We start from the raw sequence: 24,746 nt of genomic DNA, 5'->3' as shown, positions 1-24,746 counted from the left end.
TTTTATATTATTATATTAGCCGTGCATCGCACGGGTGAAAAGCTAGTTATCATATATATAGGTGAATACAAATGATAATTTTTCTATTTTTTGTTTTACCAAAAGAAGTTAAAAATTTGAAACTAAGCCATGTAGGGAAATAAACTTGCAGGTGTCAACATAAAAAACCTGCAAGTGGCGAAAAAAAAATCCAAGTGTCAAAAAACAGTATAGCTGTCAAAGCGGGAAAGAGAAGGAGAGAGTTTTGGGGACGTCATTTTGAGAACCCTCCAAACTCTCTTTTCATGTCAACAAATATGCAAAGAACAAATGCACCAAAAATCCCCCTATGGACCATATATGTATCCACAATCAATGGTCCATGGTGCATCAGGAGCACCAAAAGCAACCCTAAGACACATGCAGTCTATTGTGCAGCAGGTGCACAGAAGGTGGCCCGACTAAATATCACAGCATATTAACCTAACGCTACGGTCTACGGTGCACCAGGTGCACCGTAAATAATCGAAAGACACGTGGCAACATACGAACCTAACTCCACGGACTTTAGTGTATATCTATACTATATATAAAAGCACGTATATTCAAATTTGGGTCTGTCGATAGACCCATTTTTCGGCGGGACTTAGAAAAAAAATTGATTTCTGTTTCCTTACGTAAAATAAATAACAGAATTAAGCAAAATTTTAATTCCTCTTTATTTCTACAATAAAAAATAATTTATTCTTATCCAAATTTTTGCCAACCGAAGAATATCTATTATGAATCTATATTTTAATTTAAAATTTAGTTAATTTTTTTTATCTCTATCTATAATATAATATCTACACTATCTATACTATATATAAATCACGTATTTCAAATTTTGATCTATCAATAAATCCAAGCGGAAAAAAAAAATGATTCTTCTTTCCTTATATAAAATAAATAACGTAATGAAACAACCTTTTAATTTCTCTTTATCTCTAAACTAAAAACAAAAAACACTTATCCAAATTTTTGCAACCAAAAAATATCTACTGTGAATCTATATTTTAATTCAAAATTTGTTTAATTTCTTTTTATCTCTAAAATAGAAAAAAATTTATGTTTATCCAAAATTCTTGTCACAATATTTATTGTAAATTTATATTTCAATTCAAAATATAAAATTAATTTTAAATTTTAAATTTTGGGACTATCAACATATTATGAAAGAAATAATTTAAAAAATAGATTAGTTGATAAATTTGTAAATTATTTTTTTGAATTAATATGATGTACAAATTAATGATTAATTTGTAAACAATTATGATCAATTAGTTAAAAATATTTGAAATAAAAATTAACGGTTATAATCAATTTGTTAAAAAATAGCACTTCTGTCCATCTATTTTATATTAAAATTTAAATTTGAGTTTAAATTATGAATTAAATTAAATTTTTAATTTTTGATATCAAATCTATCCATTTATTTTACATTAAAATTTAAATTTGAGTTTAAATTATGAATTAAATTAAATTTTTAATTTTTGATATCAAATCTATCCATTTATATTACATTAAAATTTTAATTTGAGTTTAAATCAAGAATTAAATTAAATTTTTAATTTTTGATATCAAAATTAAATTAATTATATAATGGATCAAAATTAAATTTTAATATAAAAAAAAATGTCAATTAAATTTTGATACTTTTAGTTTAAAACACTTATTTAAATTTTAAATTTTGAAATAAATTAAATTTATTATAAATAAAAAATATATATATAAATATTTAATGTATAAAAAAAAAGAACATATTGTAGATATTTTCTAATATAACATATAAATTTACAAAATATTTTATTTTAAATTTTTGAATAAGTATGATTTGTAATTTTTTATTTATTTAAAATATATTAAAATAATTGTTACGTACATTTGTACATACACTCAACTAGTGTATATATATATATATATATATATATATATATATAGTTATATATATAGTTGATGCTAGAATATTATCAATAGCAATTGGCATCGTTGCACCATTTAGTTTGATGATAGAGCACTCCAAATGCGATATCGGTACGTTAAACATGATCTATACCACTTGAAGTGTTTAGCAAATCAAATTTCAAATCTTTCGATCATCATTAGTGCCTAATAATCAAAGGTTTAAAATTTGTAATTTTAATGTCGATAATATGAGGCGTTTTTCTCGTTTTACGCGCGTAAAGATATTCAAATAATGTGAATTTTTGTTTAGATAAATTCTTTAAACTAATTTAAAACACAGATCTATACTACTTGATTTGATTCAGATCTCTATCTCATTTTATTCAAGAATTCATTTTCAGTGCGTCATTTTTGTGTCCACTCGCGTGGATAAGAGCAATATTTGACGAAAATGTTATAAATTGGAATTTTAACACCATTCAAGGTAGTTATAGATTCTATTTAACCGGTGCGAATCGTCATTTGGAGGCTCCATCATGCGAATAATAGAATGGGGTGTGACAACGGATGCCCGTTGTGCTATGATTAGTATTGATACTCAACCTCCTCTCTCTTCGTCCCTCGTCATCTCTTAGGTCTCTCTCTCTCTTCTCTGCTCTCTCTTCTCTCTCTCTCGGTTGTATATATATATATATATATTTAATATAATAATACTATGTTGAATGTACGTGCAAATCACGTAACAATTAATTATATAAAGATTTAAACGCAATATAAGTGTACAGTTATATAAATAAAAATTATATATAAAACTTAATTATAAATTAATAATTATTATATTTTATTAGAAATTTTACATATCTATGTGTTCTTTGTTTTTATATACATCAAACATTTTTAATATACTTTTTTGATTTTTATCGAATTAAATTTAAATATGTGTTTATAACTAAAAAGCATCAAAATTTTAATTTTGATATTTATTTAAATTTATAATTACGGATTGATTCCACTGTAATAAAAAATAATTGTCAATTTAAATTTGATATCAAATTAAATTTTAATTCATAATTTATACGTCCAAATTTTAATGTAAAATCGTATAAATAGGAATGATTTTTTTTACAAATTGACGTAAACAGTTCCAGGAACAAATTGATTATAATCGTTCGTAGGATTGAATTTATAGATGGATAGGAATGCTATTTTTTAATAAATTGATCATAACTGTTCTTATTTGAGATTTTTTTTTTTAACAAATTGATCATAAGCATTTGTAGAGAATAGATTTTTATATAGTAGAGATTTAATAGATTGATCATAACCGTTCTTATTGATTTGAGATATTTTTAACAAATTAATCATAGCCATTCGTAGGGAATATTATTTTTTTTTACAGATTAATCATAATCGTTTGTTTTTATTTGAGATATTTTTAACATATTAATCATAACCATTCGTTGGTAATATTATTTTATTCCTTTTTGGATTCCGTCTGTCATTGTCGGAATTCCTATACGCTTTTATATATAGTATAGATAGTGCGTCTGGTATGCTTATGGAAGTACGGAGCGCTTCGTGCTTCCACTTTGTTTTTGATGTTCGGACTTTCGAATCGACGATCGGCTCTGTTAGACTTAATCTTGAGTATTTGAAGAATCTAGAAAATAAATTTTACGATTTTTCGATATCATTTGCCTAGTGATCGAAGTGGCTCAAAATCAACGGTTGAAAATAAAAATTTTATAAAATATGATGATATGACATTAAAATTTTAAATCAAAGTTATTGATCTTGTTTTATATCATATAAAGAATTTTCTATCAAAATTTCATGCGATTTGGATATTTCTACACCGTTAAACTTGCAACCGGCTCACCACGGCCATTAAAATTATTAATTTTGAGTCCCTTCGATCACTAGGCAAATGATATCGAAAAATCATAAAATTTATTTTCTAGGTACTTCAAATATTCTAGATCAAGTTTAACGGGGCCGATCGACGATTCGAAAGTCGCAACATCGAAAACGAACTGGAAGCACGGAAGGCTCCGTCTGCTATAGTCGGTGTTCTATAAGCATGCGACACTCTCCCTCTTCTCTCTCTTTCTCTCTTCTTCTCTCTCTCTCTATATATATATATATATATATATATATATATAGAATTAGGCTGGAATACTGTTAATAATAAAACGCTCTTTTTGCTATCAAGTTTTTAACCCTTGGATAAAAAATTATAGGATCAGGATGATATTAGTCGGTTAGAGTTGAGTGGTCCCCTAGGGTTGAGTGGTCCTCACTGGGTTATAGTATTTAATTCAATGGTTAAAAATAATGAAAAGAGTTGATCCAAAGGCTAAAAAATTGGTAGCAATAATAGAATTTTTTGCTACTAATAGTAGCCCAGTCCAACTATATATATATATATATATTGAATCCGGGTTTGGCATCCGTTCGTGTTGTCGGCACCCTGACACCTAACCATTAGACGACCAGTGGTATGGTCAGTCAACTTTCGAAAGTTACTGATCGTTATATATATATATATAAATTGAATCCGGGTTTGGCATCCGTCCGTGTCGTCGGCACCCTGACACCTAACCATTAGACGACTAGTGGTTTGGTCAGTCAACTTTCGAAAGTTACTATTTGTTTTTAATACAAGTGGCAAAAAGCTTGTTGATTGATATCCGAGATTCTAAAATTGAATTCTAATTGATTTACATTTTCAACTAAATTTGTTTTTTAAAAATAAAAGAGACAGATAGCTTACTATCTCTCTCTTTTTTAAAAAAATACTTTTGAAAGTTTAAGCAAGCAAAGTGAGTTTTGTTTTCGAGTTCTTAGAAAAGCTCATAAATCATACATCACTGGCCAGATAAAATTTGAATAAGATGGGATGAAGGACCGAATAAAACCAAATGGTAATCGCACGAAACCTAGTTAAAACGGAACCAATTAACTCTGAAATTATGTTAAATGGCTCGGTTCAAACACAAATGCATAGAAATGCATGCCAAAATTTTAATTTGTATTCAATATGGGGCTACTATTCTTAACATATTCTTAACAATGGTTTATCAATTGCCTTCATTTAAATCCAAGGAATTTAAATAATTTCAAGTAAAAATATTCATTTATACAGGAAAAAAAAAGAATATTGAACCGAATCTACTTCAAATTGAACATAAAAATTGGTTAAACAAGCTGAAAAACTTATTTCTTGTTCAAAAAATTTTATTGTACAGATCTAAATCAATTCAACATAGAAAAGTCATGAAAATGGTACAATTAATTATGCTGTAAATATTCCTAATTTTTGAAATAAGAAAGATAGCAATATATTATATATAAGATATATCCCTAATCCAGATTTCTTGATTGTAAATAATATATTTGGCTGGACTGTTTTTCTAAACTTTTTTTTAAAAAAAAAAAAATTGAACTTGCTCATAGACTCCTAATGCCAAAAATGCTTTCTTTACAATAATTATATACAATATAAGATGATAAAAAGGTCTGATCAGAGATGATATAATAATTTTATATTTAAATAATGGCAACAAAATTTTTTGTATTAATTTTTTTTGACATAATCTGAATAGCGAATTCAGAACCTTATACTCCATGTGAGACGCCTTAGTTGCCTAATATAAATAGATTTATGTTGTTTTCTAACCTTTAATTAGTGTCTTTTTTTGGCCTATAATTAGGAAATAAGTTGGCATAAATGTTTAAAATGACTCAGAAAATCAAGAAAGGAATAAAAAAAAGAAAGAAAAATGTGTTTCTATGTAGAATTAATTTCATTCATACCTTCTAATTGTAAATAACCCTTTAAATCTGGTTAAATTATAAATACCCCCTCAATTGCTTACTATGTTTCAAAATGGACCCCACTGTTAACTTTAGTCTCTTTGTGTGATGCCTACTCTAGATATGTCATTATAAAAATAGTGAAAATATCCATTTTATCCATAACTTTGGAAATTTTTTAGAAGAGCACTTTTTTTTTGAGAAAAAAGGTAGCACGCTATCTGCTTTATTCATTAAGGAAAATGAACTGAGCTTTACAGAATAGAAGAAGCAGCTAAGGCCTCCGATTAAACCGACGACAGGAGGTAAAATTTTAAAAAAACTTAAGGGGAAGGAAGTGACAAGGTGAGAGAGGACAGGGGTAGCGAGGGTGTAATGGCGCATCAGAGAAGAGCGTTCCAGGAAGAGCACTTTAACATGATGACATTGAGAACAAATAGAACTTAGAAATTGCTCCTCACTAATAATATTCAAATAAAGAATCCTAGTATTTAATGTAAAATATTGTTAGCCACTATGTTGTTTAGCACATTTGTACTTTGCCATCTTTATTTTGAAATTATTTTTCTGCAACTTTATAGTTTTGTGTTTGTTTTACGATAAATTCACTGTCATCAAATAAGATACCAAAATATTAATATTTTGTAAACTATAAGGCGGTAAAATGCTACCGCATGGTTAATAAAATAAGTTACTTTACTCTTTTGTGGTTTGTAAAGTATACCACTCTGCTATAATTCTATGCAACAACAAAATTTTATGAAAAAAATAAAATAAGCAACATAGAATAGTATTATGAAATTATAGGTGATTTACAATCAATAAACCATTTAGGGGGATAATAATAATAACAGAAGTAAAATTGGAATTTACTGACCATTTATGTTAGCCGGATGAGAGTTGGTTTGAAGGTTGTTTTTGAAAGTTTCTCTCATTTGAAGGTTTACTTATAGTATTTCAATTTTTATTGAGGTGTCTGAGTAAATATATATTTTCTGGAGGGTATAGAGTAAAGTTTCCCTTCAATAATGGAAGTAGCTATCCTGTGTTAGGCGCATTAGGAATATTACACGCAAAAACCATCTCCAAGTACTAAACTAACCCACCTGGCACAAAATGAAAAGGAGGAAATTTTCCTTTGTATTTTCTTAGCTTAGATAAAACTCTATGGAGGTGTTTGGTTCANGATTAAATTACCAAATCAAATTGATGAATTTTGATTGGTTCAGTTCATTTTACACATAATTCACTTTGGTTTGATATAATAAGTTGTAAATTGAAAAAAAAAACCAGAACTAAAAATTTTTTAAAATAATTTAATGACATTAATCTTAGATTACAATTAAATAATTGGAGAGTTTGATTATACCTTTTTTTAGTGGTTTAACAAATTTAACTTCAAAAAATTTAAAATCGAATAAATCAAACGGAACTGATCGTATTGTTCCGATTCAATTGATGTTTCTAATTTGATTTGGTTCGGTTTTGAAAGCAATCTCCCAAAAGCCGAACCGAACCAACCGAAACTCAGCCTTATTCTTAGGGTGTTTTCTGAATAGGACGCTTCATACCTTAGTAAATACATATTTTCTCAAAATTTCTTTTCATGATGATAATTTTTTTTTTTAATTTGTTAAATTATTTTTAACTAATATTTTGATATTAATTAATTAGATAAAATATTTTTAATTTTAAATTATAACTTTTATTTCTCACTCCAATCTAACCATTCAAACACCATTTATTGTATTCCCAAATAATATAAAATTTTCATTCAAATATAAAATTAATTTAGTTTCTATTTATATCTGTATTTATATCTATTTTGAAAATAAACCGTTATTATTTATATCCGAACCAACTAAAGCATATTCTATATGGAATATTTATTACATGAAAATACTTTTCCAAATAGAAGGGCTAAGGGCGTATATCAGTTTTATCCGAGCCCAATGACTTTCGAAAAGGTGAAATGTCTTTTTTTTTTTCTTTTTTTTTTTTAGAGATAGATAGCATGCTACCCGTTTTGTTTATTTTATTTAGAAATAAACTTAGCTGGAAATGTAAATCAACTAGGATTCGAATTTGGGACCTCGGATATCAATCATCAAACCCTTTGCTACTTGCGCTAGGAACGCTCGGTGAAAAGGTGGAATGTCAAAGTAGAGTTGATGTAATTAACTCACACACTTAGGCATGCATACTAGAGATCTAACCTATCAAACATGTCTTAAATGTCTACAAAACTATATTAAGAAAAGATACATGTAGTGGAACCAATCTTTCAATTTGACTTGACGAGTGATGTTCATATTTCTCAAAGAATATTACATAGAAAAGCAATTAGGATATAGACTAAAGTGCAAGAAGAATTTTTGTAATTTAGCCTAATTAAGCATCATGCAAGTATATACAAATTAACTAGATCTTACCACTTTAATGGAATCCGATCTAATATCTCTCTTTAAAATCCACTATTGCTTTTTGTGTGTGAGCGCATGCACGCTTTTGTCGACTAACATGTTGGTGAGACTTAGCTGAAAACAAACGCAGTTGATTAATTAGCACTTAACAAAGAATATTAATAAAAATAACTCGTATGCACCAATCACTTTTTAGAGTACAGTTAATTATTATTCAGAAACGATATTTTAAAAATCAAGAATCTGAAATTTTACTGACTGTTTCTAGAGCAAGTGGTAAATGATTTGGTGGTTGGTACTCGAGGTCCCGAGCTCGAATCCTAATTGATTTACATTTCTAGCTAAGTTTATTTCTAAATGAAATAAACGAAGCGGGTAGTATGCTATCTATCTCTCTCTCAAAAAAAAAAAGAATGTAAACTTTTCTTATAGCCTTTTCAGAAATAATATTTTAAAGATCAAGAATCTAAACTTTTCTTATAGCGTTTCAAAATGAAAATGGAGTTAGAGCCCCCGAATATTTGGGTGATCCTAAAGTGTCATTTCCTAATTAAGAGGGTTCCTAAGATCAGGGCCTACAGAAAAACTAAAAAAAGTGAAAACCCTTGCAATATAACTAAAAATTGATTAATCGATAAGTTACATTAAAATATGATATTCAAAGTACATATTAGAAATAAATGAAAAGCTAAATTACTAACAGATGTGTTCTATGTGTTAAATAATAATAATAATAATAATTTATCAACTTCTCTTTAGTGTACATAATAATAATTACTAGACCAAGCATTTACTCACTCAGTGGAAAAATCTTTCGTTTTCTGGTGGCGGCACTAATCTAACAGATATACATATATATACAGAAAGAATCACATCATGAGATTCTTTAAATAAAAGAAAAAAATGACAGCTACAAATTTTAGTGTCATAGTAGGAGATCGTGCGATTCTTTAAATAAAAGAAGTAATGATAGCTACAAATTTTAGTGTCATAGTGCGAGATTATGCGGAGCATTTACCGATGTATAAAACTAGGCACTAATAGTTATTTATTGTAGTAGATCTAAGGTCAAAAATTTATGAATAGGAAGGAACTTATACTCGTTGGAGTATAGTAGCCGGTCTCTCTCTTTCTCTCTCTCTCTCTCTATATATATATATATTCTAATTGTTTATTATATGCAAATCTTTTGTACTTCATTTATATAAAACACTTATATCACAAGCACAATTATATTTAATTACTATACTCTATGAAATTATTGTGTGTATCATATCAGTACATATCATATATTGCATCAATTAAATTCTATAAAAACAGCCTCAAAATCAGGCACTAACTAAAAATTATTAAATTTTGCGTTGCATGAATTGTAGGCCATTGGAGCAAAAGGTGCTAGCCCCAGCAAAGCGAATATTCACATTTGCTAGTGCCTAGAAAGCTATTTAAAATAAATAAATGTTAACTATTCAAAATTTATTCTTAAAAACAAAGTGTGCATTTATATGTAATAATACATTGTTATACTCTTTATATTTTAAACTTTATCTTTTGTTCCAATTTGGTTTAAATCTGTTCGTCTGAATGTGGTGGAATTGACTCTCTGAACATTGATAATTTTTTGAGGTAAAAATGGATTAAGGCCATTCTAAATTGGTTCCCTTAACTTTTTTTAAAAAAAAAAATTAAGTCACTCTCAAATTATTTTATTACTTAAAATTTTATACATAAATAAGTTAAATTTTTTTAACAAATGTAATAACTTTATTAGTTATTAATTATAACTAGCTTAGTTTTGTTTGCTAAAAAAAATAAAATAATCAATAAATTTGACAAAATTTCTAATATTATCAAATAAAATCACTTAATTTAAGAAAGTAATAAGTTTTTTTTGCTTAGATTTGTTTTTTATTTTTTAAAATAGAATTTTGTACATGGCAAAAAGATGGGGAAAGGATTTGCTTGTAATTCTTTCATTCAAGCAATTTACTTGGCAACAAAAATTTAAAATTTTAAAATAATCTTTTATTTTAAAAATTCTTAAANAAAGTCGAAGAGTGTCACAATTATTAAAAAAAGAAAAAGAAAAAGGTTGTTTGTCTCTATACATTTTTACCTTTCTCTTATACCCCACTTATTTATTTAATCGTTCCTGGCACTCTCAAAATTGAATTTGAGTGCTAGTGGTTAAAGTTGAGATAGCAATCAAAATCCTTATCAGAATCTTAAAAAGTTTTTTTTATTTTTATTTTTTTTGTAGTAGCCTAGGTAGGGAATTTAGCTTTCTTAATGCTCACAAAAAAGCATACAAAAAACAAAACAAAAAAAAACAAAAGGAAAGCTCCACGAAGATTGCTTTTTCATTTATCATCCACTACATGGCTTTGCGATTTGTGCTGAATGTATGATAGACGATAGATAGAGCTAGCAATCTTATATTGGGAAGCATTCTCATCATTTTTTTTTTAAAAGGGAATGCATCAAGCACGAGGCCTGCATTTTTATTAAAGAAAAACTTCAAATACTATTTCTGTGGTTTAGTATTTCTCACTTTAGTATTTTATGATTTAAATTGTATGACTTTAGTATCACGTGGTTTTGTTTTTTTCTTTTTTTCGTTATCGCCTTGGTTAATTTTTTTATTAAATTAATGAGAAAGTTAAAACTATAAGGTACTAAAGTAAAAATTTTATAAACTACAAGATATTAAAGTAAATATTCGAAAAATGACAGGAATTATCTAAAGTTTTTTTTTCTATATATTTTAATAAAGAGTTAAAGGAGGAGATAGCGAAAAGAGAAAAACGCAACCATATGGTACTAAAATAACATACTTTAAACTATAAGATACTAAAGTGAAAAAGCGCTAACCATAGAAGGGATATTTAAAATATTTCCTTTTAGTAAAGAGAGTAAATTTTACGTAATGCTACTCTCCAGAAGGGATCAAATGGGTACAAGTTACAATATTATTTCAAAATTTTGAGACATAATTATTTCGCATATATAATTATATATGTCGAACATTACTTGTTTTCTTGTGAACTCAACATATCTTAATCATTTTTTAACACCCATGTATAAATAAGCTCAGCCACACTCAATAAGAAATCACCCCACACAAAAAAATTAACCCAAAAATTAAAAGGCCAAGGACAAGCATAGGTTGTTGGTCCACTTCTGAGAACTGTAAATTACCAGAGTTGTGAGAAATGAGAACAAGGCAAAATGTTGTACATGGTCCTCCACTAATGTATGTACTGCAAAGGTAAATGGGAACCAGTTGTCACTTACCAATTTCCTTTTGATAAAGTAGAAGAAAAATTACAAAAAAAAAAAAAAAAAAACCACAAACATCATGCTGATGTAATTAACATCAATCTAAATTGAATCATCCTACTTTAGCCTATATTGAATTATCATAATGAACCAACTCATTTCCAACCATATGATTCAATTTCATTAGCAATTCAATTTAACTCGGATTTCTAAAATCTTTTTCAAGTTATTAGTTTTCGGGGAGGGAGGCAGGATGGTCTTCCGCCTTCAGATCAGTCCTGTTTGTGCTCCTAACTTCATAACAACTCAGAAGTTTTTTCGATCTCTCTCTCGCCTTCAGATCTATCTTGTTTGCGTTCCTAACTCCACAACAACTCGGAAGCTTTTCCGAACTCTCTCTCTCTCTCTCTTCTAGGCCTTTTATGTCAACAAAACTCCAACCTTTCTCTCTCTACTTCCTCACTTCCTCTCCCCTCACCTTCACATCCTTCTCTAGTTCTACTCCATCAGATAGAAAATAAAAAAAAGATGATTTTAAGATATAGATACAAGTCAGCTTTTTTTTTTTTTTTTTTTGAAGGAAAAATTTTCTGTATACTCCTCCGAAAGCACATATTTACATGAATGCTCCTAAAAAAATAAAAATATCCTAAGCTCTCTCCAAAATATAGAAAACTTCAAAAATAGTCTTCAGAAAAAACTTCCGTGAAAATCTACACTACAGGAAAGCCAGTACCACTTTAACCTTTTTCAAAGTTGCCCTTCTCAATGTACAAACTATCACGAAAGACCTTTTTTTTTGTGAGAGAAAGGTGATGTTTTGTTCATTTTTTTTTTACAGATATAAACTCATCTAGAAATGAAAAGCAATTAAATTTCACATTTAAATTCTCGACTACCAACAGTCTAAGTTCTTAGTTAATTACGTTATGTATATAGTTAAAACTAGTATGTTCAAATGATGCTTAAAAAGGGTAAAAGGGAAATGTACCGAAACCTCCTAAAGCTAAACCATCACCTCAAACCTTTATCTGAAGGATAAATCATTGGGGTGTGGAATAACAATATTTTGGGCTCCATACACCAACAGGGCATGAGAAATAATGATGAGATTCTATTTAAAGCTTGAAAAGGATGAAGTACCTCTTATAGATCCCTATCAAAAACCCATTTATTAACCAACCAGCTTATATACCTGCCTCACACAATTTAGACACTATCCAGCCACAGTAACTCACCACCTTACAAACTTAGGAAAACAAATGCCCTCTCTGTACCCATAGAGAACTCCTACTTGGAAAAGCTAAGTATACCAAAAACCCATTGATCATAAGCTAAAACAACAAGATTATTAGTTGTACCCTGTAACTATCAGCCAATAAGATCCCAGGTCACTTTTACATGCCAACATAACCAAATGTTTGGTTACAACCTGCAAGGAAATGGTACAACAATTATTAGCCCTTCCCTTTTTCCTGCTTTTGATCACCACTATGTGAGGGGCACACCTTCCCCCTGGCGATGCAGCCCCGCGACGGAAAGAGGAAGAGGCGGGACAAGATGCGCTTTAGAACATCGCCCCGCTTCGGGATATAACGCCGGTGAGTTACCAGGGACGGGACGGGGATAGGCTTACCCCCGGCCCCGGTCGCTTCACCTCGTTTCATATCAAATTGAATTCACAAGAGACTGAATCTGTTTAAGTACATTTGTAAGGAAACTAGCCTATTACTGCTTATTAAGTTATTATATAATGATAAGGGATATCATTAAATGGGTGTTATGTGTTCTCCTTTGCATTGCCTATTCTCCAGTCCCCGGCTGGAGAAGTTTTAGGCCTTAGGGACTCTTCTGTGTAGTTTCTTATACCGAAAGTGCGAGGAAGAAGCAAGGACGAAGGAGAGAGGAAGCAGCTATATAGAGAGAGAGATGGGAGTCTGTGGGGTCTCTTCTATTAGAATATAAAGATTTGGGGAGAGGTTTAGGAGGAATCGGAATGAGCGAAAAAGTGTTACATGCAAAAGAATTGCTAAAAAAAATCCCTAATCCCCGAAATTTAAACACCCCTTTGATAGAGACAAATACAAACCACTACTTCCCTAAACATGGTCCAATGAACTAGTGTGGTTTGAGGTTATCTGTTGAGTTTTAATTATTTTGGTTCATCAATGACGGGGCGAACACTGTCCTGGTTATAATTTCTCCCAGCTGTTGTTTGGTGTTTGTTTAGAGAGAGTACGAAAGATAAATTATATATATTTCTACATGTTTACCATATTATCATTATGTGAGATTCTTTATTACCGTTAGAAAAATTTTCAATTGCAAAGGCCTCATCGAAGATGCTTCTCCCAAACTTCCTCATCAATTTACTTAAGAATATTTATGCTTAATTTGTTTTACGTTTAATGTAGAATTTCCTAGTCATAATGGAGTTCCATGAGGCCTATGCAATTGATAATAATTCTACAGTGAATCCTTTGACTTTTCATATTACAGTATATTTTAGAGGAACTAAAACAATTGCCATGACCAACAACAAGATTCAAAAGATCTACATATGCTCAAATCAAATTATTGTGAGAATTTGCCTACTTAGAGAGAAAAATAACTTGAGAGCAATTTGCAGGGGAATATATAATGACTATCTAAAAAAAATATATCATCAATAATTTACATTTGAAAACTTAAAAAGTAATTGTACATGGTCTGATGAAGTACCTGAACAGAAAGAATAGTTAACATCACCAGTAATCCCCACAGGTGCATGCTCCGTTGCTGAAGTGGTGGAAGCGGCTCGCATCCCTTAACACAATTTCGCGTCCGGTTACGTTGGATATGTATTTGATTGCATTATGGCAATCCCCACAAACACGGAGGTTCTTTATAACTCGAATTCTAAGCGGCGGAGGTACACTCAATAGGCCATAGGCGATAGCCAGCTTCTCACTGTGATAACATATAGCACACTCCTTTTCCTCTTCCTCAACATCTAAAAGCACAAAATCTGTATCAGGCACATACCCTTCATCTTTAATCCTCTTTATCAGATCCTCTAGCTTATGATAAATAGCAGCTGTTTCAGGATGAGAACGGTCATCAACGACAAACAAATGCACCTTGTTCTTCACCTCTATCCAACTATAACCAGGGTCTTTCTTCACATTCCTGCTCTTCATACTTTTCCTAGCATCGACGACATCACCCCATTGATTAGCTGCTGCGTATATATTAGAGAGAAGAACATAAGCTGAGGAGTCAAGTGGGTCCAAGCTCAAAAGCTTAGTTGCTATTCGCTGTCCAACTTCCATGTTGCGCTGAATCCTACAGGCACCAAGCAACGCCCTGTATAAAGAAGCCGAAGCATCAAAAGGCATCGACTTGATGACATTTTCTGCTTCAGAAAGAAGTCCTGCACGGCCAAGAACATCAACCAAACAAGAATAGTGCTCTACTTCTGGTTCGATGCCATATTCTGTGCGCATAGAGTTGAAGTGCCTATAAGCTTCAGACACCAATCCTGAATGGCTACATGCTGAGAGAACACCGATGAATGTAATTTTATCAGGCCTTAGACCTTCCAATTGCATCTTCTTGAAAAGCTTCATTACTTCATTGCCATTCCCATGCTGGGCGAAACCAAGCAACATTGCATTCCAGGATGCTATACTTTTCACGCCCATGTTCTTAAATAGAGTAAATGAATCTTCCACATTTCCACATTTTGCATACATGTCCATGATGGAGGTCCCAACAAAGGCATCCGATGCACACTCCAACTTGATGGCATTGGCGTGAATTTGCTTTCCTTGTTCCAATGCAGCCAAGTATGAACAAGCTTTAATAAGGGAAGCTAAAGTAAATTCATCAGGAAATGCTCCTGACTGCCTCATTTGCCGGTACAAGCTAAGGGCACGCTCTTCATCTCCATTCTCTACACATCCATCAATCATAGCTGTCCAAGCAACATCATCAGGTTCACTGATATTGATAAATGTAGTGGATGCATCACGAGCATTGCCACATTTGATATACATATCTAAAATCCCACTGCTGACACATAAATCTGAATCAAAACCAAGTTTTACTGCCTGAGAATGAATTTGTTTCCCTTGTTCAAGGGCAACAAGGGAACTGCAGGCTTTCAGGGCAGTTGCTAAGGTGAAGTGATTAGGTAGTTGGCCTGTTCTTACGATTGATGAGAAAAGCTCTAATGCTTCGTGATTATCTCCGATGGCTACATAACCGGCAACCAAAGCATTACCTGAAGCTATATCAAAACAATCCATGTAAAGTAGTTTTGCTTCATCCATGCATCCCATCTTCGAATAGGCATCAATCAATGCAGTCAATACGAAGCTATCCATAGTCAGGTCCATTTTTAGGGCAAAAATGTGTAACTGTCGATGTAAGGAGGAATTCCGCGTAATTCCAGAGCATGCTCTAAGAACGCTTGCCAATGTGAACTGATCAGGAATTACACCATGCTTTAACATATCCATAAGATAATTAATAGATTCTTCCTCCAAACCATTATTGGCACAGCTTGCTATCATTGAGTTCCACGAAACCAAATCCACTTCGTTCATCTCATCAAATACTTGCCTTGCACAATTTAAGTTGCCCATCTTTGCATACATGTTAATAAGATTATTTGACACCGAAACATCCGTAGAAAATCCTACCTTTATGGCTATTCCATGGAGCTGTTCACTCAAATCAAAATACTCTGTTCCCGCGATTGCACTGAGAACTACGACAAATGTTACATTGTCATATCCCACATTTAACTTTCTCATCTCCATAAAACAGTCCAATGCAAAATCACTCTGTCCATTCTTAACATATTCCGAAATGGCTTTGTTCCAACTTATCACATCAGAGGAGTCATCAAGAAGGCAAGACTTAATACCGTAAGCCTGAACCTGTTCAAGTTCCCTATGCAATTCTCTTTTCAGAAAAATGCCGTGGATACTACCATTATCAGGTTGGAGCGAGTCACTCCGATGCAACTCTGAGAACATCAAAAACGCATCTTTAGCGAAACCCATTTGAGCATACCCCTTGATCATTATGTTCCACAACACCACATCCCTCTCAGCCATTTCATCGAACAGAGACCGCGCATCCTCTAAAAGTCCAAACTTTGAGTAGACATTGATGAGAGCACTCGAGACCAACGAATCCGAATCCAAACCGAACCTGACGGAGCAACAATGGACGGCTTGCGATATCGGGAGCATGTGGGGAGAGACCGAGCAGAGCTTAAGGATGGGAGTGAAGGTTAGATTTGTCGGAGCCACGGTGGACCGGAGCATGACGCGGAAGAGACCGAATGCGTCGGCAGCAGCGCCGTGGAGGGCGTAGGCGGAGAGGAGGGAGTTCCACGAGACGGTGTCTCTCTTGGGCATTTGGTCGAACACGTCGCGAGCGGCCGAGAGGGAGCCGCACTTGGCGTACGCGGCGATGAGGTTGTTGGCGAGGAAGCGGTCGGAGGCCGCCCCAGAGGTGACGACGAGGGCGTGGGCGCGGCGCGCGCGCTCCATGTGCCCGTACTTCGCCGCGGCGCGGAGCGAGGGGAGCCATGGCGAAGGGGAAGGGTGGGGAGGGTCGCAGGAGAGGGAGGAGACGAGGAGGAGATGGAGCGGTGAGCGTAACCGCGCGGTGAGTTTACGGAGATGGGGAGGTGTTGAAACGCAGGGCGAAAATAGCATCTGGGTAGTGCATTCACTCCGTGGAGTAGCCCCTCGTATAAACACAGTCAAAATCTGACCCTCACATAAACACGATCACAATCTAAATGTGGTTTTGGGTTGGTTTAGGTTGGGTTCGAGCCTGGGTCGAACTTGGGGTTTCCATAATTTAAATCTCAATTTCATTGTTAATCTAACTATTTATGTTTAGTTGATACTGTAGATCCAAATCCAACTAAAGATTGAACATACTAGTAATCGTTCGACTAATTTGGATTTGGCTTAAACCCAAATGCTGTCTAACTTATGCAGAAGTGACTTATCGCAAAAGTATTATTTTCATCTAAATATTACAGACCTATTTTTGCTTCAATATTTTATTTTTTCTATTTTGAAAATATAAAGTGGCTCGTAAACACTCACCAGACGCTCTAATTAAAAGCAGTGAGTAGAACCGGGCGGCTTAGGGGAGGTTCTTCTATGACTTGATTCAAGTGTTCATTAAGCTCAATCTAGTATTATAACTCATAAGCTACTTCCAATCCTACATAGAGACTTAAATTAAGTTTTGATATAGTTCTTAATCGGAAAAAGTTTTATAGTTGAGCCTACATGAGTATGTATGTAAAGCAGGTAGATTAATTTTGTTTCTTTTTTTGTTGAGAAAACGTCTTACAATGTGCACAAACATTTCAAGCATAAAATTTTCTTCTATACAAACAGCAGGTCAATGTATCAAAATATACAAGCTAAACTAGTAGCTTACCCCCCAAGTTAATTCAGCCGTCAATCCTTTTCTTCATGGTTTTTTTTTTTTTTTACATCATATATATATATATATATATATATATATATATATATATATATATATATATATAATGTTCACGCCGTCTACAAACTCAAAACAGCAAATATTATAACGGTTTCAACTGTATACGCGTTGCTTTAACCTCTATTTACACATCTCACAAACATTTATAATTCTATATATTTATTATTATTTGAGTTTTGAGTTAATTCAAATTGTCACTATTCAGCTTTGCAATCATCTAATTAGTGTGTGATCTTCAGAAGGTTAAAACCCCTTTCTTATGATTTTGACATGTCTAGTTGGACGAGTAATGCACACACCCTCTGACCAAGTGGAGAAGATACACGCAATGTAGATACCGACCGTCCCTAGAGCAAGTGGTAAAGGACTTTATAGTTGGTACTCAAGACCCAAGTTCGAATCCTAGTTGATTCATATTTCTAGCTAAGTTTATTTCTAAATAAAATAAACGAAACGGGTAGCGTGCTATCTATCTCTAAAAAAAAAAAAAAAAAAAGCAATGCAGATACCACGTTCCCCAAGACTAATGAATGTTTCTAGAGAGAGCAAATTAAAAATAACTTTCATAGTTTTTTCTAATAATAATAGAAAGTTGTACTTTATCAGTATTTGATTATTAAAAGCAAACCTCCCTTGATTCTACAGTTTTTTTTTTATATATAAAAAACTGTAAATATCTTAAGACTTTCTAAACAAGCCTCCCTTGTTAATTAACAGGATCACTCATTTTAGAAGTCCACAGCAACCCACGGATTTGGTAGGAACTGTTTCAATCCCACCAACCAGAATCCTGTATCCAGCATCCTCAACCCAATTAAACAATTTGGCTAGTTGCTTCCAGAAACTTTTTAAACGTTTATTCCAGATGTTACCACAAATGTACACCTGGCAATGTGCTATAAGTTGTCAACTTCTCAATAATCTGGAAAGAATAAAGCCAACATGAAATTGGATACAGCTCATAAGTGGCCTCTCACTGTCCCTTACATTATCCTCAAATCCAATACAATTTAAAGACTTACTCTACGTCTCAAAACCTTTCATGATAGAAAAATAAGAGAAAGGCCTTGATAGGAAAATAAAATAAAATAAAATAAAAAGAAATGGGAGGCAATCGGACGGTGGGGATCGGAATGGACTACTCGCCGACGAGCAAACTGGCCGTGCAGTGGACCGTCGACAATCTGGTGAGGAGCGGCGACCGCATCGTCTTGATTCACGTGCACTCCGGCAAGGGCGACCCGGCGCAGAAGCAGCTGTGGGACGACAAAGGAACACGTCCGTTTGCCTAACTTTTTATTTTTTTTTCTCTCAAATGCAAATTTTATATTTTCGAGTGTCGTTCCAGTGGAATGATATATATATATATATATATATATATATATATACATATATATATATATATATATATATATTTGTTTATAAAGTGCAAGAAAGTGCACATCGCAAAGAATTTATGTTTGGTTCAATTTATAGATGTACTAATGGATTTTGGAATCGTTGCAGCTTTGATTCCTCTTGATGAGTTTAAAGCAATGAACCTGCCAGTGCAGTACGGGATCAATCCTGATATGGAGGTGTTGGATATCTTAGAGACTGCATCAAAGACAAAGCAGGTAATTTTTTTTTTTTCCTTTTTAAATGATTTAATCTGTATTTTCCACATTCTAATTCTGTTTATTTAGTTTCTCAAATTTCAATTACCTACATCAAAAAAAAAAAGAAGGAAAAACAGAAATTTTCATAATTTCAAGAGAAATTTTGGCGAAACAATTATTGGCACCATCTATTTGGTTGGATCAGGTCACAGTAGTAGCAAAGATCTATTGGGGTGATCCGAGGGAGAAGCTCTGCAATGCGGTCGACGATCTCAAGCTAGACTCTCTCGTGGTTGGGAGCAGAGGCTTAGGAGCCATTAAAAGGTCTAATCCAAATTCACATAATATTCGATTATTTGCCTAAGTTCTACATTTTTGTTATGTCTATATTGCATTAAATTCTAGATTTTCAAAGAGAGGTTCCTCTTCTAATCCTTTTTAAAGTTCCATATTGATGCAGGGTGTTGCTGGGGAGTGTTAGCAATTATGTGGTCTCACATGCAACTTGTCCCGTCACAGTTGTGAAGGGATCCAAGTAACTGCTTCTAAAGAGAGCTATAAAGAAGGGATTTGCTGAATAAATACTTGATATTAAATCCTTGCTTTGATTGCGCGCTGTGGTTGTTCTTTCGACATCCTTTTTTCTTTCTTCCTTTTGTGTTTTTGGGAATTTTTTCCTTTATTTCGGTTTGTTATATTTGTGTTTTTCTTTTCGTTTCCTTTCTTTTCTTACTTGTCACTGCATTGCATGTACAATGTAAAAAGTATGAAATAAATTGATGGAGAGTGAAATTTCACTTGTAGGTTACAACTAGTCCTTAAACCATCTAGTCATAGGTAACATTTTCATCTTCAACAAAATTATTAACACAAACAAATACTTTTCATCATTATTCCAATGCCTTATGTCACATGGTTAATTACATTACTCTGGGCTGTAACAATGAGGTCAAGCTCTAAAAAGCATTGTAATTCTAAGCATAAAAATCACGTCTTGGATGCTCCAATATTATCACCCAACTCCTTCAAAGCAAGCACAATGTGTGAAAGGAATTTCTCGACGAGAGCGCGACCAAAATCTTCTCGGAATACTACTCGGTGAACGGCCTCGTCGTGCCCATCAATGGGCAAAGTGTACGCGGGCACCTTCCAACCAAATTTTTGTAGTGCTTCTGGAAGCACGGAGGCCTTACCCTTGTTCTTATTTATAAGTGAGAACACTACTAATGGTAGCCCTCTTCGCGTGCTTACGATCTCCAGTTTGCGAATTTCTTTGAGGTCCTTACGCAGCAACCTTGCTTTGTCCATCCACTTCATTGCTTTCTTGTAGCCCTTTGTCCAATGTGAAAGTCATGAGAGCTAATAGTGTCAAATTAAGCATAATGCAATCCAAAACCAATTGTAAATAAGATTACGTGCGAGCAAATCAATACATAGTTGAAAGCGCAAGCACCTACTGGAATATATATGGCATCATTTTACCTCCAAACCTAACAGTAGAAACTGATAATATTGCGCAATGATGTGATAAGTTCCTGCATGCCAAAACCAGTAGAAAAAAAAAAAAAAAACAGTAATTCACTATTTCTGCAACAAATCGAAGTTGCAAAAGCACTAACCATGCTTAAACGTAATTACATACCTTTGGTAAAATTGAGAGTAAAAGTAGGTTGATGGACTCTTAAGACTTAGTTTGGTATTGAGTTTTATCTAACGCTATTAGATAAAATAGAAATAGGACAAAATTATATAGAGATATGACTTTTGCATTCTCCGGTGGGAGCACAGAAAATATATCATAACCGACTCATCACGATATGCTGAACGCAATAGTATGTACGAAAATAAATATGACATTTTTTTATCGTACTTTCTCACCGCACATAATGTAATCTTTCCGCAATCTCAAACGAAGCCTATGTAATTTGTTTTTTTGATAGATAGATAGCACGTTACCCGCTTCGTTTATTTCATTTAGAAATAAACTTAGCTTGAAATATGAGTTAACTAGAATTCGAACTTGGGACTCAGATACCAACCATCAAACCTTTTGCCATTTGCTCTAGGGACAATCGGGAAGCCTATGTAGTTGATACGAAAGATGATGAGTTCGTCGGGCAAATCCTCTTTGCCCCTCCATACGACCCAACCGGTTCCGACACATACAAGACAAGACTTGTGCCCGTTAACATTTATGCTCTTAACTAAATGATAGTCGAAAATCTCATTCAAGCTCGGGAGATAATGAATGGCATGGCAAATCCTGTACTTGCTGCATCAACATGTATTGGCGTGTCCCATCTATAAATTTATAAAATACATGAAGCACCAAACTATAAAGAAGGTCTCTCCTTATTTTAAGATTATTGCGAACTCATATATATTTTTATTAATGGTTAAATGCAGCATTGGTCTCTAACCTTTGCACTATTTTTTATTTTGGTTCTTCTTTTTTTAATCAAGTTTCATTATAATTACGTCTCAACCGTTAAAAGAAGTATTAAAATTAACGAAATTGTTATGCCAGCGCCTACTTGATTTATTTTTATATGTCAATTTTGGTTTTTAACTTTGCACGTTTTTTACTTTAGTTCAAAAAATAAAAATTCAAATTTTTGAATTTAAATTTAGAATTAGTATTAGAATTAAAATTTTAAACTAATCGGAAATAAAAAATTAGAATATTGAATTTTAATTTAAAGTTTGAATTTGAATTGAAATTCAAATTTTAAATTAAATCTAATTTTTTTATTTCAAACTTAATTTTTTTATTTTGATTTTGTTTTTTATTTTGATTTTGATATTTAAATTTTTATTTGAAATTTAAATTTGAATTTTTAATTTAAATATGCAATTTAAATTTATACAAATTATAACGTCTAGCTTTAAGCTATCAAGTTGATTTATTATTTTTTTAATCATTTCAGATGCTTTACTCCATAAGAAAAGATGCAAAATAATGGACAATTAACGAGCTGTAACTAATATATATTTATAATAAGACATTTAGCAATATAACTATATTTTGTATATTAAAGTATTCATTCATAAAAACGATATTCAAATATGAATTAACATTTTTAAAATTGTGACTATTGATTAATGGCGTTTGAGTAATAATATGAATAGTTTTTTTTTAAGTTTTTCTAAAATTAACAAATTGGTGTCTTGAAATAATTGGTGCCTTAAAATGAGAGAATTTAACTTTAAGAGTTTTTTTTTTCTTGGATGATTGTTTGATATTAGTTTATTTTTCGAGTTAAATAATATTTTTTAATTCATGTGAGTAATATTTTGTTAATTCGCATGTTATTAGTCTTAATCATGAGCTAGAGAATTTTTTTTTCCTAATATATAATATTAAAATATTTATTTTGGTAATCACATGTTTTTGCAGTATAAAAAATATCTATTTCGATTTTCAAATGTCTTTTGATTATTCTTATTTTTGGTACTTTCTGATAATTACCTAATGATTTCTTCACTAACATAAAATTTAGGAATCAAATACTTTATTAGTTGTATCTGTAATAATAAAAGTTAACAAGAGCTTCTCTTCATCATCACTGACGACAATGGAGACGTTACCGTCAAAACTACTTTCACTTTAATTAAGTTTTAATATTTTTTATAAATTCTACATTGATAATAATAGAAAAATATTAGTTATCTATTTTAATATTAAAATGAGCTTTTCATTTATTTTAAATTGGTTTATTCATTTTAATTAAAAAGAATTATACTTTAGTTTTATTTTATTTAATTTTTAATTATTCTATATTGAGATAAATAATATTAAAAAATAGGACAATTGCTTATAAACCGTTAAAAAGTTTTCGACTTTCTGATTTACCCTTCTTAGAAGGTTAATATTGAAAATATCTTTTTTACGTTCCAACTCATTTCAAATTTACCCCTAAAGTTAAATTCTGTTAGTGAACGGTTAGCAATAGTCGTTATCTCTATAAAATTACTATTTTCTTCCTTTCAAATATATCTTTCTATCATCACGACTTTTCTTATTTACTCTTAAGTTAGGGGCACAAAAAGTATTTTGATTTTTAAGTTTTTAAAGATACCTTTCTATCATCACCAATATTTCTTATTTGCTCTTAAATTAAGAAAAAAAAAGGTGTTTTGATTTTTTTAACTCTGAAGGATATTTAGCTTACGTTTGCCCCAAGTTAACTTAATGGATGGTAATTATAGAAATATTATAAAATAATGGAGGAACATATGAGAGGTTAATGGAGGAACATATGAGGGATATATTAGAAAGAAAAAAAAAAGTAGGAATAAATGTGATATTTTCGAAGTTAACTTAATGGATGGTAATTGTAGGAATATTTTAAAATAATGGAGGAATATATGAGGAATATATTAAAAAGAAAAAAAAAATAGGGATAAATGTGATATTTTCGAAGTTTTCGGAGGTATATAGGCAATTATTCCTAAAAAATATTAAAACATATAATTAATGATAGCTACAGATGATAAGTGGGTTTGTATTATCTATTAACTATGTATTATAGATTATTTTTGATATAAATTTTAATATTAAAGTCTGTATTAATCAACACGCCATAACGTTTAATTATAATAATGGTACCTATCTGCTGCATCGCACCGTTCTTAACTAGTCCGTATTAAAAATTATAAAACAAGTAACGAAGTTTACTATATTGCGAGTGCATTTATTCAGTTGTTTATTAAACAAACATAGAATGATGTTATCAATCACCCGTAATACAAGTGATAAGAAAACCTAATAGCTGGTTCTAAGTTTGAGTTTAGTTACTGCATAATTCTGATTAAATTTACTTTTAATAGAAATGAACGAGATGAATAATACGTTATCTTTCTCTCTAAAATAAAAGAAAAAACCAATGCTGTAATTGTTGCCACGCAATTTAGGAGATATATCTCTAGGAATTCAAAAAGAATTACGGCAGGAGTTTAAGCGGCCTATGCTAATTTTTGAGAATTATATGTGCTAATCGGATCTGATAAGTATGATACGTTCACTTATAAAAAAAAAAATAATAAAAATAAAAAATAAAAAATAAATGATGGAGATGGTAGGATTCTCAGATCACCGTCCATGTCCACGTGACGTTCTGACCTCTTCACTCATGCACCCTACATTTGGACGGCTGAGATTGAACGGACGAGAAATGGTTTA

General features: G+C 31.8%; 2 protein-coding genes across 3 annotated transcripts; one reads left to right on the top strand and one right to left on the bottom strand.

Moving 5' to 3' along the window:
- On the bottom strand, positions 11,232–17,337 carry LOC109705523 (pentatricopeptide repeat-containing protein At4g33170). Of its 2 annotated transcripts, none has more exons than XM_020226265.1 (2): positions 14,163–17,337; positions 11,232–11,422 (listed from the first exon to the last, which is right to left on the bottom strand). In XM_020226265.1, exon 1 carries the CDS (start codon positions 17,153–17,155, stop codon positions 14,186–14,188), a length of 2,970 nt encoding a protein of 989 aa, XP_020081854.1. In that variant the 5' UTR covers positions 17,156–17,337; the 3' UTR covers positions 11,232–11,422; positions 14,163–14,185. The 2 variants fall into 2 exon arrangements, with proteins under 2 accessions (XP_020081854.1, XP_020081848.1); XM_020226259.1 differs by lacking the exon at positions 11,232–11,422 and adding an exon at positions 12,536–12,873.
- LOC109705547 (universal stress protein PHOS32) lies at positions 18,899–20,372 on the top strand. The gene is made up of 4 exons (XM_020226278.1): positions 18,899–19,244; positions 19,473–19,582; positions 19,770–19,888; positions 20,025–20,372. Exons 1-4 carry the CDS (start codon positions 19,070–19,072, stop codon positions 20,101–20,103), a joined length of 483 nt encoding a protein of 160 aa, XP_020081867.1. The 5' UTR covers positions 18,899–19,069; the 3' UTR covers positions 20,104–20,372.

The sequence above is a fragment of the Ananas comosus genome, linkage group 2, assembly GCF_001540865.1.
Source record: "Ananas comosus cultivar F153 linkage group 2, ASM154086v1, whole genome shotgun sequence".
NCBI lineage: Eukaryota > Viridiplantae > Streptophyta > Magnoliopsida > Poales > Bromeliaceae > Ananas > Ananas comosus.
The sequence above is the reverse complement of the archived record's forward strand: the minus strand, read 5'-3'. Positions and strand labels throughout refer to the sequence as shown.